The sequence below is a fragment of the Ovis canadensis genome, chromosome 12 (assembly GCF_042477335.2).
Source record: "Ovis canadensis isolate MfBH-ARS-UI-01 breed Bighorn chromosome 12, ARS-UI_OviCan_v2, whole genome shotgun sequence".
Taxonomy (NCBI): domain Eukaryota; kingdom Metazoa; phylum Chordata; class Mammalia; order Artiodactyla; family Bovidae; genus Ovis; species Ovis canadensis.
This window is the reverse complement of record NC_091256.1, coordinates 39924357-39941139: the sequence shown is the minus strand read 5'-3', so window position 1 is coordinate 39941139 and position 16783 is coordinate 39924357. Positions and strand designations below refer to the sequence as shown.

The 16783-nt window shown below is 48.2% G+C and overlaps 1 protein-coding gene across 1 annotated transcript in view; it reads left to right on the top strand.

Annotated features, from left to right (window-relative positions):
* Window positions 1-15863, top strand: part of PARP1 (poly(ADP-ribose) polymerase 1) — a 41108-nt gene extending 25245 nt beyond the window's left edge. Inside the window, exons 13-23 of the mRNA XM_069544656.1 lie at window positions 1688-1883; window positions 4812-4940; window positions 7804-7887; window positions 9526-9648; window positions 10182-10310; window positions 11771-11869; window positions 12366-12518; window positions 13434-13561; window positions 14310-14371; window positions 14925-15039; window positions 15318-15863. Of these exons, the coding sequence (XP_069400757.1) occupies window positions 1688-1883; window positions 4812-4940; window positions 7804-7887; window positions 9526-9648; window positions 10182-10310; window positions 11771-11869; window positions 12366-12518; window positions 13434-13561; window positions 14310-14371; window positions 14925-15039; window positions 15318-15399 (1300 nt within the window). The 3' untranslated portion in view covers window positions 15400-15863. The remainder of the gene's footprint in view (window positions 1-1687; window positions 1884-4811; window positions 4941-7803; window positions 7888-9525; window positions 9649-10181; window positions 10311-11770; window positions 11870-12365; window positions 12519-13433; window positions 13562-14309; window positions 14372-14924; window positions 15040-15317) is intronic.
* The last annotated feature ends 920 nt before the right edge of the window (window positions 15864-16783 follow it).

The following is a 16783-nucleotide window of genomic DNA, read 5'->3' as shown; positions in this document are numbered from 1 at the left end:
GAACTCTTGCTAAACCCAAATAGCGGCAGAAAAGCACTTTGTATTTTGAACTTGACCTTTTCTTTTTAGCAAATGGAAACAGTTTACCCGTTGAAGTCCAAGAGATTCAAAAGAGCTTTACTAGTTGAAAGGCAGACCCCTGAGAGAATGTCAGCAATTGGCAAATCTCAGCAGCTGCAAGTTGTAGGCACTGGCAGGCTCAGGCTCTTCCCATTTCTTCAGCTTCTCACAAACCTGCCATTTAAAATGTGAACCTCGGGGACTTCCCTGGTGGTCCAGTCATTAAGACTCCATGCTTCAATCCCTGGTCGAGGAACTAAAATCGCACAGGCCACACAGCACAACCAGAAATCAAAAGACTGCCAAGTCTATCCATATGAATGAAAGAAGGTTTTAAAATGTGAACCTCAAAGGGCACATAACATCTGTGTGGCAATTCAAAGTTTGTAAAGAAAATCCTATATCATTTAGTTTACTGCTGACTCTTGTTGGAGATTTGAAGATAGGGTTTCTTGCTTGTAAAACATAACTTCCAAAAGCTAGCTGTGTATTGGAGTGCAGGAGGAGGAATGGGGTTTTTGTAAAAACACAGAGTGCTATAGTTCGTAAACCGCAGGCAATGAGAACAGAACTGTCTACTACCAACGCACAAGAAGTTATACTGGTGATTTCAAATGGGTGGCTTATCCTGGTGGCCTTGATGTATTGGTTTTTATAGGGAAATGCCATTATGGGCTGTTAGAAGATGACAAGTTAGGTCCATGTGGTATCTTCCAAACATTTCTAGAGGGGGAAAAAAAACAACAGAGAATGAACTTATATGCCTCTGGGCAGTAGCCCAGAAAACCAGCAGGGAGCACCAGCTTTTCTTTGAAATCTCTGATTTTACTGCTATATCTGTACTTACTGTGGTGTGAGATTTAACTTCTGTATGATTTTCACTAAGAAAAATGCACTCCCCCAAAGCTAGGCAGCCCTGCCCCTAGAGTACCTGGGACTTAGCTCTAGCTTGAGATGAAAACTGAGTATATTAGCCTAGGTCTGCAGGTGGCTGACCCTGTGGACCACTCCCCTGCCTCCTCCCATTTCATTGTATCTCAGCCTCTGATCTGAGTCAAAGGTTCTTCATTCCTTTTAGTACCTATCGTTAATGAATGCATAACTTCCGGGTAATACTTGCTGTGTTTATTTGGGAAAAGGAATGGGATGTTTTTATGTAAAGGCCTCTGGAGAAGGAAATCGCAACTCATTCCAGTATTCTTGCCTGGAGAATCCCATGGGCAGAGGAGCCTGGCTAGCTACGGTCCATGGGGTCGCAAGAGTCAGGCATGACTTAGTGACTAAACCACCGCCACCACCATGTAAAGGCCTCGATTTACTCCTCAAGTTCAGCTGCCAGATCCAAGGTTAAACTGTTCTTTGGTACTTTTTATAGCTCACTTGCCAGTATGATATGGAAGGGCATTTTAAAATTACTTTAAACTTAACAACTCTCAGTTTAATAGAAATTAAAATAAAAGTTGTTTAATACTGGTTCCTTTTGTTCCTCTTTGTCAGTTACCATCGTTTTGGGTTGTTTACAACTCTTTTCTCCCTCAAGGGAAATAGCAGGGAGAGGAAGCTCATCCTGAAATATGACCGGACGACCTGCAAAATTATATCTGATGCTCTTCTCCTCTTCCCACAGGTACTGGATATTCAGGTCCTGGGGCCGTGTGGGCACGGTGATTGGTAGTAACAAACTGGAGCAGATGCCATCCAAGGAGGATGCCATTGAACATTTTATGAAATTATATGAAGAGAAAACCGGAAATGCCTGGCACTCTAAGAACTTTACGAAGCATCCCAAGAAGTTCTACCCTCTGGAGATTGACTATGGCCAGGTAATCATGCTCTGACACTTGCTAGTGCTAGGAAAAGGTTTTCTTTTAAAAACCTGCCATGGAAAAAAAAAAAACAAACCTGCCATGAATCAGATGACATCATTGATGAATTCCGCCGAATATTTAAAGAATTAATACTGGTCCTTCGTAAACTCTTCCAAAAAACAGAAGAGGAAGGAACACTTTTCAACTCGTTGTACAAGGCCAGTATTATCCTGATAACCAAAGACAGATAAAGACATCACAGGAAAACTACAGACCAATATAGTTATGGATATAAATGCAGCACCTTCGGTAAAATACTGACTCTAGCAGCACACGAGGATTTAGGCGCCGTGATTGAGTAGGATTTTTCCCAGGAATGCAAGGTTGGGTCAACATGCAAAAATCAAATCAGCGTAGTGTAACATGAGCAGAATAAAGGATAGAAGCCACACAGTTATCCTAAGGAACACAGAAAAAGCATTAAATAAAATCCATGCCCTTTCATGAATAAATCTATTCCATGAAGTGTGAGGTGAAGCTTGTAAGAACAGTGTGAGCATTTTCAAAGACTGTCACAAAGGAGCAGTCTTTGAAGTTGCTCCCTAAACTCAGGGAGGAGGAGTTCATAGAGGTTGCTTATCTGAAGGTCACGTGACTCGCTTTATCATCAAGATAGAATTATAGTGACTACACTGGGTCATAGTTTTTAGTCCTAAATTATTTCCTGATAATTTCCCATTATTTTTATTTGTAGCTTAATCGTCTCCCTTTATATTACCAGGCAACCTTCCAGTGTCTCTTCACTGATACTGTTGAGGCCATTTGTTTTGACAAAATTCTTACGTTGTTTCTATATGAAAACCTGTTGCTTTTATAATGAGGGGTGATACACATTTATTATGCAGAGGGAAAGAGATTTATTACAGTGGTACAGGTTTTAACTCAAATCTTTGAGGTCTGACATGTCTCAAAGGGGGATTTGAAGAATTTATAAACTGTAAGTTCTCTAGTTTATAGAGTGTCATGAACTTTACCATTAAAAACAGAAATTAACTCTTGTGTAATGTTGGGGTAGAGAACTTGGACTTGAGTGTTAGACATGCTTGGTCTAACTCAGCAGTGCTCCCTACTGAGTTTATTTTTTGCATTTCAAAAAGATGTACAGTTGAACAACACAAGTTTGAATTACATGGGTCCCCTTACATGTGGAATTTTTTCATTGTAAATCCTGCAGTTCCATACGATCCGTGGTTGGTTAAATCCATGGATGTGCTGAGGATAGAGAGAAACCATGTAAATTGTATGCACATTTTCAACTGCAAGGAAGGGTAGCTAGCACCTGAGTTGTACAAAGGTACAAAAAAGTTAAGCTTAAGATATACGTCTGTATATTATTCTTTTCAGTTGACAGGTGCTTTCTGCCATCATAGCCCTGGAGTCTTTCCTTACCCACTGTGTCACCAACCACCCACGTTTTGCCTTAATGTTCTAGGAGTATTTCCCTGTGTCCTCTAGAGTGGTGCTTCCAACAGAGAGATGCAGCCACTTAAGCAATTTTAAATATTCTAGTGGCTACATTTTATGAAGTAAGAACAGTGAAATTAATACTATTTAACGCAGTATGTCCAAAATATTATCATTTTGATATGTTGATATCAAAATATCTTTCCTTTTTTTTTTTAACTCAGTCTTTGATAGCTGATGTTTTTCTACCTCTTAAAACATATCTCAATTCAGAATGACCACATGTCAGAACCAGGGGCTACTCTGTTAAATGGTACTGAACTAGAGCATCATTTCTTAAATCTGTATAGAATTCCATCCTCTGGTAGTAGTAATAGTGTTAGTTGCTGAGTCATGTCCTACACTTTGTGACCCCATGGACCCCACCAGGCTCCTCTGTCCGTGGGATTCTCCGGGCAAGAATACTGGAGTGGCTGTAGTTTGTAATTTACCAAACAACACTCTCCCATCCCCCAGTTAGATATTTAGATTATTTCTAGGTATTTGCTATAATGATGCTGATGTACATATCTATATGCCTTTTTGCTTACTATCTATCCTTAGAGTTCCTGGTTACAGTATATGCATATAAATAAGGCTTTTTAACGTAGTAGTAGTTTGCCTTCCAGTAAAGTTACAGCTAGAAGATAAGAATGCGTGTAAAGACGTGTGTTTCAGCATTGAGAGTAGATCCGCTGTGCCACTGACAGCAGTAGCCCTGAGACTAGCACACGGGTTCTCTGCAGCTTCATTAAGCCAAGCAGATTCCAGGAGCAAAGCCCAGCACCAGTTCCCCTCATTCAAGCAGGGTCTTCGCTCAGCCTGGGATCCCCAGCTGGCAGGAGTTAAAGTCCTGTGTTGTTAGAATATTAGGAAGAGCAATCCCAGGGAGCAGGGGTGAGGGGTAGGGATGTGCCTTAACACTGTCAAGCTGCCTGGCAGGAAGTGGGCCTGGTTGCTTGATCCTTTGGCACTATGGAGAAGGCTGTGTGAATTCAGCCTTGGGTGAGGCAGTGTAAGAGAAGAAAGGAGGCAGAATTTGTCCATCAGTCCAGTGTGCCTTGGGTCCAAGGTTTGCCCTTGTAGGTGCCAGCACTTCCATGTTGGGCATGAATGGGCACTGGGCACCAGCAACCCCAGCGTGGGAGGGAGTGTGGGTGCCTGCAGGTCTGCCTGTGCAGAACTTGATGCCTCGGCGGTGTCTGGAATAAGAATCGGGAGCAGCCAAGAGGATCTGGGGTGCACAGGCAGTCTCATCCTGTCCGTACTCAACATGTTTCTCCTGGCAACTAATGCCAAACCTTTTACATGCAGCCTTTTTTTTTTTTTTAAACCTTTTTTGCCATTGGCACGCCATCCTATATCCTTTCTCTGCCAGATGACACTACCACAACTTTGCTTGGGTTGTTTAATTGCGTCTCTTCCTGATTTTCCCTACAGGATGAAGAGGCAGTGAAGAAGTTGACAGTAAACCCTGGCACCAAGTCCAAGCTCCCCAAGCCAGTGCAGAACCTCATTAAGATGATCTTTGATGTAGAAAGTATGAAGAAAGCCATGGTGGAGTATGAGGTTATTGCACTTTTGTTATATTCGTGAGCATTTGCTGGGGTGGGTGATTGGAGTGCTGAGTTGGCAACGAGTTCAGTGGCTGGTCTTCAGCCTGAGGCATACAGGAGCGCTGAGGCCTGGGGTACCTACACTTTCACAGAGAATCATTGGCCTGTCGTGAAATAGATGGTATGTTGTCCCCATTGCACTTTTTCCCTTGAAGTTGCCATAAAGGCCTGTGGGGCATGGTTCTTTGTGGCTGAACCAAATAGGCCGCTCAGAGTTGTCATGGAAGTCCAAGATGGAGCCCATTTACAGTGAAAGAACTGTTATGACCAGCAGAGAGCTGACACTTGCTTCATCCCATAAAATGCATACCAGCCAATCATAGGGGTGGGGTGGGGTGGGGGAGGGGAGTGATGAGTGAATCAGTCATATTTCTATACAAGAAAAAGTGGCAGGGACCACCAGCCAGGGTCAGGTGCTCTCTGTCCCCTGGGAGATGCATGTTCTTGCTGCCTTGAAGCTTGGAGCCGCTTTGAAAAAGAAGCAGGGACCAGCAGAGTGCAAGAGTTGCAGATTAGCCTTGACCATTCCTCCTCTTCACCAGCTTGCTTCCTCTCTGCTTCTTCCAGCCAGCCTTAGAGAAGGCAAGACAAATCTGGGTTGTAGAGACCACTAGCAGCTACTCTTCCTCAGCCCTGCATCTCCCTGTCTTAAGCCCAGCCTGGCAGGACGGCTCGGGCTCTGCTGTTGTTACAGTGCTGGGTCATGTCTTAGACAACCCGTAACAGGTGTGAAGATAGCTAGGGCTTGTGCAGATATCTTGTTCAAGTAGATATACAACCAGGCTTCTGGCTGGGAGGTCTGACAGGTTTGAACAGCTTATGGGCAGGCTCAGCAAGAATGCCTAGAGAAGAGGTGTGCTGGAGTGAGCAGGGGCATCTTCATTTCATGAATCTTTCAAAAGAAAGGTCCCACATACCCTTTCTGGTTTTCTGTACTCTGGCTTCTCTGTGATTGATAGAATTTCTCAGCTGTCATCAGACCTGGTCTCTTTCTCTGAAATTTTTTCTTTTTTAATATTGTTTTGCACTCTAAAATGGGCTTTCCCTGGTGGCTCAGATGGTAAAGAATCCGCCTGCAGTGCTGGAGACCTGGGTTCAATCCCTGGGTTGGGAAGATCCCCTGGAGGAAGGCATAGCAACCCCACTCCAGTATTCTTGCCTGGAGAACCCCCATGCACAATGGCGCCTGGTGGGCTATAGTCCATGAGGTTGCAAAGAGCAACTGAGCACACACACTCTAAAACAACCTAGAGACAGGGAACTAAGTGGGGTGAGCATGTGGAGAGTGGGGCACCTACTCCCAGCCCAATGGACTCCACGTGGGATGGGGTGGCCAGGTAGATAAGGAAACATAGTAACCAGGGACACTGTGTGCTCCCCTTGAGGCAGGTGAGTCCTGAGCCCAGAGCAGAGTTGGAGCCGGGGGGGGGGGGGGGGGGGGCGGAGGGTGTGTGCTGAGTCCAGAGCCCACGCTCCAGCTTTGAAGCCTCCTTCCCCGACCCTGCAGCCCACAGTCGGGAGTGGAGGTGGCTTGTGCTGGTTGAGCCCTTCCCTTGTTCTTGTGGGCTGTGTCTGTGCGTTTGAGGGTGTAGGTTAGAGAAACCAGGTCTTTATAAAACAAGCACCAGAATTACCCAGCTCGGGGAAATGCTTCCCTCAAGAGTTGCTGCTGTCACTCTGGTCACACTGCTCTTGGAGCGTATCTTCTGGAGTCCCCTCTTTAGAATTGCTTTAGAGCCAACTCACAGTCCATGCTTGGGTCACTCTGCTCTTTTACTATACTACGTCCATGGCTCAGAATACATTATCCACCCTCTTTCCTGGACTGCACTCCAACTGTTAAACTCTTCCCAGAAACCAGCTCTCCCTGGGGATGGATGGATGGGCAGTACTGAGAATGCAGACGCTGTCACCACTGGTCCCTGATTGGTGCCTGTTGGGCTTTGAACACCTTCACATCCTCTTAATATTTCATCTAGTCAGATAGCAGTTCCACTTCTTGAGTGCTTGTCCAGCTCCATCTTTGTTCTAGGCCCTGCAGATACTAGCCCCAAAGATGGGCTAAGTGCAGTCCTGGGGCCTGGAGCCCAGGAGGTCTGCTGGGAACAACCCTAGAGACAGCAGTTCAGGATTCAGAGCAGGGGGCCCCATAGGGGGCTGCCAGAGGAGGGGGCCTAGCCAGCATTTAGGCAGGTCACTCCCATAGGGAGTGGGTGCCTCGCTCGATAGCTGGTGACCAGACCCTTGGCCACAGAGTTCATGCTTCTCCACTGCAGCCAGCTCCCTGCCTTCCTGCTGGTTCCAGGGTGTTGTGAGCAGCACTGTTGTAGGGACAGATGTTTAACCTTCAGGGTGACTGATTTGACGGGTACAGTGTTAGCTTGATGTCAGTATGTATGTTCAGGAGTGTGTCCTTTTAAAAATAATTTTCACCACTTTATGGTTATTTTATGGCTGGGGATGGCCTTGGCTCTGAGACCCCAGGGAGGGCCTCACTTGGGAATTAGATGAGAGTCCTGCTGTGTTTTCTTCAGAAGTGTGGGACTGTTTCAAACCCAGTACAGGGGTGGGGAGTTGGCTTATCTCTGCCATAAATGAACAAGAGTCTTCTCTCACAGACTCCCATCCACTGCACTGGGGGTAGGGCTGCAGAGCCTGTGGAATTAGGTCACCAGGTCTCCTTAGGATGACCAAACAGACTGTGTCTGCTTCTTTCGGAGCCCGGGAGGTGTGGGGTGATGTTTGGTCTGGCTCTCCCATCATCGCACTGGACAGTGCCCAACTTTCAAAGGGAAAAAATCCCCCTGTCTCCTCAGATTGACCTTCAGAAGATGCCCTTGGGGAAGCTGAGCAAAAGGCAGATCCAGGCTGCATATTCCATCCTCAGTGAGGTCCAGCAGGTAAGACACCAACCTCTCCTCCAGCTGCCCCATGTTGAGGGCAGGGGCGTCTCCTGGGCTGCCTCTTGTCCTCAGGTGGGGAATACAGCAGTACATTTACTCAAGGTTAAGAAAATAGACATACTGATTCCTGCTGATATAGGTGGTTTTCAGTTCACCAAGTATGACAAAGTAAGATGATCACAGTCCTAATGAATTAGCAGTGTTTTCAGTTGTCAGATATAAAGTAAACACTATATACCTGATGAGGAATTTCATTCTCCTGCCTCGTAAAAACGTTCTGATTTTATTTTGTGTGTCCTTAAGAGAGGCTGAGTTTATTTGGCAGTTACTAGGAAATCATCAAGTAGCAAGTTAAATATCGCATTGCTCTTGCTCATGTTCATTCCATGTCAACTTGCTGAGCATCTCCCAAGGTCCCCCAGTCCCCAGTGTCTTCCAGCCTCTGCCCTGGAGGGTTCCACCTGTGTTTGGGGGTCGCACATGAAAGAAGAAAACCACACAGAACGCTGAAGTCAGACTGGGGCAATGGACTCTGGCTGATGCTGGAGAGGAGGCCCTGAGACGTAGCGGTTAAATCTAGTTACAGCCAGTCCTGATCAGTTGATCAGACTCTTTCCTTGTTACCTACTGCCGGAGACCTGAAAGACTTTCCTCAGCCTGAGCTCTTTCCCATCCCAGAATGTCCTGGCGGAGGGGCTGGGGTGGTGTCCTTTGCCTGTTGCACAGAGCAGCCTGCAGCATAGGCAGAGGTTTACAACGAGGACAAGCCCGTGTTGCCGCGAGAAGCCCACCTAGGGCTTCAGGTGCTGACTTGTTGCCCCTTTACCCTCCTGTCGGCACCGAGGGTGTCTGCCGAGCGTGCACTGACTGGAGGTCCAGCTCCTCCCTTTCTTTGTGCATTTACGGAGCACCTTCTGCATGGAGCGCTAACTAGCGGTGCGGCGTGGGGAGGGGCTCACCTTTCTGTGCTCGCCCTGGCCCACCCCACCCCACCCCCGCCTTAAAGGTGAAGGTCAGTGGCCAGGGGGCCAGATTGAATTTTTAGCAAAAGGTCTTTTTTCTCCCCCTCAAGCCTTGTTTTTTTGTTTTTGTTTTTTTATTGTATCAAGTCTTAGTGGTGACATGTGGGTTCTTTGTGGCAGGGCACAGGCTTCGCTGTAGTTGGTAACGCTTGGGCTTAGTTGCCCCGTGGCATGTGGGATCTTACTCACATTCCCTCCATTAGAAAGCAGATTCTTAACCACTGGACCACCACGAAAGTCCCCAACAGTTTGTTGTGAAATCTTTTCAAACATGCAGAAAGTTGAAAGACTTCTGTAGCGACAGCCAGCGCGCCCACCACCAAGATGCCCCAGTGAACGTTTTGCATAGCGGTGCGGGGTTTGTGGGTGTATAAATGCACAGCTGTCTGTACAAGTGAAATCGTGTACGGGAAGCCCGTGTGTCCGGAGCCACCCAGTTTGAGGATGGGATGCTGCCGCTGCCCAGCTGAGTGACAGACGCTGCAGAAGGTGGTTTCCCGGCCTGGCCACACAGACTCGGTGGCAGCACCCGGCTCCCAGAGGAGAAAGTCCGGGAAGGTGCTGGGAGCGCAGCGGTGCCTCAGGTTGTTCCCTCTGTTCCCTCCCCACAAAGGCACTGTCCCAGGGCAGCAGTGACTCTCACATCCTGGATCTCTCCAATCGCTTCTACACCCTGATCCCCCACGACTTCGGGATGAAGAAGCCCCCGCTCCTGAACAACGCAAACAGCGTGCAGGTAGCACCACGGCCCAGGGGGGGCCGCTGGTCTGGGCTCTGCGGGGTTGGGGGGGTCACTCCCTCATCACTGCCCCTCTGTGTTGTGATCCCCGAGGGCAACAGCCTCTCATTTCAAAGTAGGGTTTCTCCCCATATTAGGAGCCTGCCCATGGGTAGAACAGTTGGGTTTTCCTGCCCTTGCTGAACCACGTCAGTCTGGGGAAAAAGAAGCATAGGAGAAGGGGGAGCATCTTTGTCTCTGCTTTCCCTCTCTCCTTCATTAGGGAGCCAGTGAGAGGTCTCCACCTGTTACCAGTGTGTGGGAGAGAAACCCCCACCACACAGCCATGTGGTTGCTGCCTCTTCTGCCCTGGAGAGCGAGCCTCCTTAGCATTCCAGAGATCCTTAGGCGTGTTCCCTGTGAACAGAGAACAGGCTGTCCCTGGACACCTGGGCAGGACCTCGTCACTGTCTGTGTTAGACGTTGTCTGGGTTCTGGGTGAGTCTTTCTCCCTCACCTTGTACTTAGCTCTAGGTTTTCCTTTCCTCCAGGCCAAGGTGGAAATGCTAGACAACCTGCTGGACATTGAGGTGGCCTACAGTCTACTCAGGGGTGGTTCTGATGACAGCAGCAAGGACCCCATTGATGTCAACTATGAGAAGCTCAAAACTGACATTAAGGTAACAGGGCCCGCCCTTTCTGAAGCATCCGACCCTCTGTCCCAAGAACAGTGGTCCCCAAACTTAAACATGCGTCAGGATCTCCTAGAGAGCTTGTTAAAACAGATTACTGGGGTCCAAGGATTGACCATCCTGGTAAGGTTCCTAGGTGTTTCTGCTTGTGGTCCTCTGAGAACCTCAGAGCCTTCACCTGTAAAGAAGCACCTTGTTTGCGAGGCAGGCTTCCAAGTCAAGGCAAGCGCCTGATGGCAGCCGTAATAAAGCTGCAGCGCCTAGATTCATGTTCTCTGGAGTCAGAGTGGCCCTGTTGGTGCACACAGTTCTTGAACTTGGGTCTGTTGGAGGCTTGGGCAGAAAGCACCCTGCCTTGGCCAACCGGAGACATTTTTGCCTTCGCTGCAAGCTTGCCCTGGCTTTGAGCCTGGTCTCACATCTCACATGTACCTCATTTCACAGCCCATGTCCTGCCCTGCAGTGTGAGGAAGTTCAAGTACACTGGGATCTGTTCAGCCTGGTGTCCTGTGTTCACATAACTTAAAAGAGCCTTTGCTCCGTGCTTAGGACAAAGTATAGCTTTTGTGTGGTGTGCGGGTGTATGCAGGGTATGTATGCTGTTTGGTATACCAAACAGCCTGGTTCTTCATGAAGGGGTTTGTTAATGTCTCCATTAATGATTGTAAAGCCATTTAATTAAGAAGCAATGAGGAGAACTAGAATTTCTACATTCTCTGAACTGTGGATTAGACTGAAAATATAAGTCCCATCACACGCTCATTGATTTAGGCAGAGATTCCATTATTTGACGGTTATTTAGTGCACATTTGCTCTGATCCATGATGTCCCTGTCCCTGAGGATTCAAATGGAGCACCCATCACCGTCATCAAAAGCCCTAGAGTCTGTCGTATCCATGCTGCTTTTGGTTGCAAGTCTTGGCTGCAGGGTGTCTCCTGGCCCCTGGGCTTTAAGTCATGGTTCAGTTCAGTACACACAAGCAAAAGTCGTTTCCGACTCTTGGTGACCCCGTGAACTATAGCCCACCAGGCTCCTCTGTCCATGGAATTCTTCAGACAAGAATACTGGAGTATCATTTCCTTCTCCAGGGGATCTTCCCGATCCAAGGACTGAACCCAGGATCTCCTGGTTAAGCTATGGTTAGGGGGACTGTTACCTGAGAGCCAGCTAGCTCCTCAGTGTAGAGGTTCCCCGCTCCCAGACGGTGAGCCCCACGTTCCAAGCTTTTGTGATGGCCCAAAGCATAGGGTTCTAAGGCAGGAGGGAGGCTGGGATCATGCAAACAGGAGATGCCCGAGGAGGTGGGGCCCCTGGAACACAGGCTGGCTCTCTTCCACCCGGGCTCCACGTGAGCCACGAATTACTTGTGTGTCAGCCGAGCCTATTGTTGTTCTCCCTGCCTCTGTGTGGCTCTCCTTGCTCTGATTCAAAGACGCTTTATTTCTAGGTTGTGGACAAAGATTCCGAGGAAGCCGAGATCATTAGGAAGTACGTGAAGAACACTCACGCGACCACACACAACGCATACGACTTAGAAGTCGTCGACGTAAGGCGCTCTCCTCCCCCTGCCCCCTTTGTGTCCGGCCAGCTCTTCCCTGCCCATTCCTCTGACCTGGGCCTGGGTAGAAAAGAGTGGTTGGCTTTCTTTAAATAACCAGAGGAAGTGACGCAGTTGTTTGTGGGACACAAAAGTCCATAGTCTTGTGGTTTGGGGTTGGCTTTTTATTCTGTTTTAAAGGACATTTCCTACCTACCATTCCAAAAACCTAGTTCTAACCTAGTTTTGGAATCAGAACTATTAGGAGACATCCAAATAAAGTGCCTCAGGTGGGCCTCTGCTGCACGCAGTATGAATTTAGCTGCTGGTCCCTGCTGGACAAGACCTTGAGTGGCCTGTTGCCGCATCCCAGCCTGACACCTTCATACTGCAGAAGGCCTCACGTGTCCCAGCTCTGTCTGTGTGTCTTGTCAGATCTTCCAGTTCCCCCATAGTAACTGGTGGCTCCTTCCACTTCTCTCTTTTATGTAATAATTCCGACCAGATCTTCAAGATAGAGCGCGAAGGGGAGGGCCAGCGTTACAAGCCGTTTAAGCAGCTGCATAACCGGAGGCTGCTGTGGCATGGGTCCAGGACCACCAACTTCGCGGGCATCCTGTCCCAGGGTCTCCGGATAGCCCCACCTGAAGCGCCCGTGGTACGTGTCTGGCCTGGGAGCCATAGCAGGAGAGGGGTGGGCTCTGCCCATCTCTGCAGCCATCTCCACTTGAGCCCTGTGGGTACCTGTGTGGGAAGCCTCTGGGTGCCTCTGTGACCACGCGGCCTTGTTTAAAGATGAAGGCGCAGCTGTGGTGGGTAAGGTGAGCGTTGCCGCGTGGCCCTTTCCTGACCTCACTACCGAGCTGCACACAGTTTCTGGAAGAGAGGAAGTGAAGTGTTTTCCAGACCTTGCTGTGAATGATAATTGGGTGTTGACTGGCAGAGAGCACAGACTTTGGCCACGGGCCAGGCTGAGTCCCAACCTACCTCTTGCACCTCCCAGCTGGGTACCTCCAGTCTGCCTCGGTAGAGCCCAACCCAGACCCAAGTCAGACCGCTGTGTCAGCTGCTCAATTAAAGACATGACCCACAGGCAGAAACTTAAGAACGGTCTGCCAGGCCCCTTGTTCTATAGTTGTAAAAAGCGAGGAGCTTAATGACTGGACTCATTAGTGTGGCAGAGTCCACTGTGCTGTGCAGCGGCAAACACACTAATGTCTCTTGACCCCATTTTCCCTTAAAGGAATAAAAAGTATAGCTGTGTTTACTGGGCGTTCACATGCGCCACACCTTGGTCTAAGAAGCGGCTAGTAGCTCATTTAATTTTCACAGCAGCCCCATAGGGTTCTTCTCCCCAGTTCAGTGAAGAAAGTGGGGTCCAGAGAGATCCAGTGACTTCTCACAGCCCCTGGGCAGCAAGTGGAGCTGGGATCTGAGCAACCTGCTCCCGAGCACGGGCCTCTGCCTGCTGTGGGGGCCATTAGGAACCTGTCACGGCTGTTCTCTTGGCACCTGGCTCACAGTCAGCACTCCCGTGAGAAGGTTTTCAGCTGTCCCTTTTCCATCCCTCCAGACGGGCTACATGTTTGGTAAGGGGATCTATTTCGCTGACATGGTCTCCAAGAGTGCCAACTACTGCCACACGTCCCAGGGAGACCCAATAGGCTTGATCCTGTTGGGAGAAGTTGCCCTTGGAAACATGTGAGTAACCCCAGCTCTGGGGCTGGTGGCACTTGATGGGGGTGGATGGGGTGAGCTGCAGGAAGGCACTTCTCCTGGCTAGGGGTGATCCTGGAAATTCCCCACCATAGTTAAGAGGATCCACCAGTTTGGCGGTGGGTGTCAGATAGCAAGGCAAGTTAAGTGAATGAGGGAGGCACAGAAATGTTTCACGAAACCAAGACAGGAAGACAGCTAGGCCTCAGGAACTGGCAGTTCTGCTCTTGCTGTGGACTAGGAAGCACAGAGCGTGGTTACTTCGTAGCCCCTGTTCCCCTACTGATATTTAGATTTCCTGTCTGAGACCAACTCAGGTTGAATTGGAATCTTAATGCCAGTTGCAGATTCCTTGCAGAGAAAATCTGATTGACTTAGCTTGGATTGGTTGTCCACCTTAGACCATAACCCAAAGAGAGCAGGGTTATGTAATAGACCAGGAGGGGTCTCAGGGTCCTAGACTGGACAAAGTTCCAGAATGGCAGCTACACCGTAGCTCTAATCAGGCCCTGGAAGTGGCCTTCTGGCAGTGATCGTTGGCACCAGCTGTTCAAAAGGGACTATACCTTCCATGTCTAGGACCAGAGCAGAGGGGAGCTCCTAGCAGGGAACGTGGACTGGGCTCTCTGAGTGTTAGTCTCAGCAGCTTCCGTGGCCTTGCTCTGCTGTTCGTACTGTTGGTCTGAGAGCCCAGTGACCTTAGAGGCTCTTCTGAAACTACCTTCTCTTACAGGTATGAACTGAAACACGCTTCGCATATCAGCAAGTTACCCAAGGGCAAGCACAGTGTCAAAGGTAATGTGTTTCGGAAGCTGCTGCTGCAGATACCCTGGACCGCACAGGGAGGGGGCTTTCTTTCCCCCATAGTCATGGTTTCTGTGGCTAGCTGTTACAAGTTCTTTTTTTTTTTAATGTTTGACTCTGGCCACAAATGACCCTGGTTTTACAAATGCCATAGAAAAGTTCTGGTTCCAGCTTCTAATAACCAAGTGCACTGGCTCTGGGTTCTAACCTGACTCTTAGCTTCAGTATTGAGGGCCTTCTGGTGGCATAGTGGTACCTGGAGCTTCTTGAATTGCTATAGCTCATAGCCCATAATGACTTAGGACTTCCTTCTGCCTGGGTGAAGTGAGGGTGGGGATTCTACTTACCAGAAAGCAGGGTGGGGGCACTACTATGCTGATGAAAATCAGGCTGAAACTTGGTGTATACCTACAGCTTTATGTCTGGAAGGAGGGCACAGTATTGGGTTTTGTATGTCTTTTAAATGTATACACAGATCTCATCTGTCTGGAGCGTTTTCGGCATGTTTCCACAAATCATATCCCGTCTGCCTTCTGTCCTGCAGGTTTAGGCAAAACTACCCCTGACCCATCGGCTAGTATTACTATGGATGGTGTGGAGGTGCCTCTCGGGACAGGGATTTCATCTGGTGTTAATGACACCTGTCTGCTGTATAACGAGTATCCTTTTACAAGTGTGCTGTGCACGCCTCAAGCAATGGTCTGGGGCTGTGAAGTCACTTATATGCAGCCAGTTCACCCAGGGGCGGGCTGGCTCAAGACTGTCCTGTGGTGTGTCTCACGGGGAACAGTTCCCCTTAGTGGTCTCCCCGGTCAGGATGAGAGACCCAGCCCCCGACCTGGGAGGGTTTGTGGGGTGTGGCCGTAGGCCGGCTTATGGGCAGCAAGCTCGCCCTCCTTTGTGGAAGCGTTTGTACCTTGACACACTTCCCCTCCAGGTACATCGTCTACGACATTGCTCAGGTGCACCTGAAGTACCTGCTGAAGCTGAAGTTCAACTTTAAGACATCCCTGTGGTGAGCTGTGAGGTGTGCAGGCTGGTGACTGACGTGCTTTGCACTGACTGACCAGGCAGAAACCTCAGCTGAGTTGTTGAGGCATAGTAGCTTCACTCAATCTCCTTAGAAAGGATTTTATATGAACACTTGGTCACACGTTTCAACGATTTTCCCAACTTTTCAAATCCCTTGATTGTTGTGTTGGGCGGGGGAGTGGGCGGGGGGTTGTTTTGGGGTTTTTCTCCTGCCAGCCATAACCCTGGTAGGTATAACTGACATTAGAGAAAAGTTGGGGAGGGTCTTAACTGTGTCTAGATTAGTCCAATGAAAGAGCCTTGCAAGCCACATTAGAACCTCTGCCTTACTGGTTTCCCCAGGGAAGGAAAAAAAATAATCTTCTACCCTTGTTTCTAAGTATTCATCTTTAGTTTTGGAAAAATGTTAAGTGTTTATTTTGAGGTCAAAATAAAAACTAATTTCATACTATTTAAATTTCCTTTTTTTAAAAAAAAAAAATTTGTATTTGTTGTCACCCTTTCCAGCCTCTTGTTTTTCTGTGAGACGTGTTGGGAGACCACAGGGAGGAACTTTAACAATTTCTCATACTGAGAAACAAAAGGCACTTTCCTTTTCTAGAAACTCTCGAACGTGGAAGCTCTTGGAATACGTAGTAGTTTTAGATTGCATTTGAAATTCCGTTTTCCTCTGAGCAATTTTGTCTTCTAAATTAAGACTAGCATCACCAAAATACCAAAGGGCTAATAGTAATTCTGGATTAAAATGGAAATGGCTCCTGTCCTTATGTGTGTTTGGTCTCATTCTAACTGCAGATCTATTAATCTTCACAGTGCAAGGTCCACAGAGACTGTAGGGGGATTGTTTGCACCCGTATCCATGAAACCCCAGAACGTGCCAGGCAACATACAGCAGTGGCCAGTAGGAAAGCCCCTTCTGAGTAACAGCCAAGCATAGGAGACCATGCTTCTTTCTCTTCAGTTTATCAGATAGTTAGCAGTGATAAAACCCGTGTCAGCGTGCTCTTCCTTTCTGTGGAGTGTTTTATCTTACATATACTGTATTGCCTCCTACCACTACTGTGTATTTGAGCATGGTGCTTATAAAATATTTACATTTAAGTTCCCTGAAAGCCAGGATGGTATCTTATGACACTTTAAACCTTCTACAGAAGGAGAATGGGAAGTGAGGGCTAGAAGGTAGAGTCACAGGTAAGAGAACGCCTCAGAATGAGCTGTTGTCGCAGCCCCAGACTTACACGGGTGTTCTGGGTCAGAGAAACAAAGAACAGACGTCATTCCAGACAGGAAAGAAGAAAAACACATTTTCTCTGAGTTGAATTTCATCGAAGTGATGATAGCAGCAAATGCAGTTTATGAACTGTGACTTTG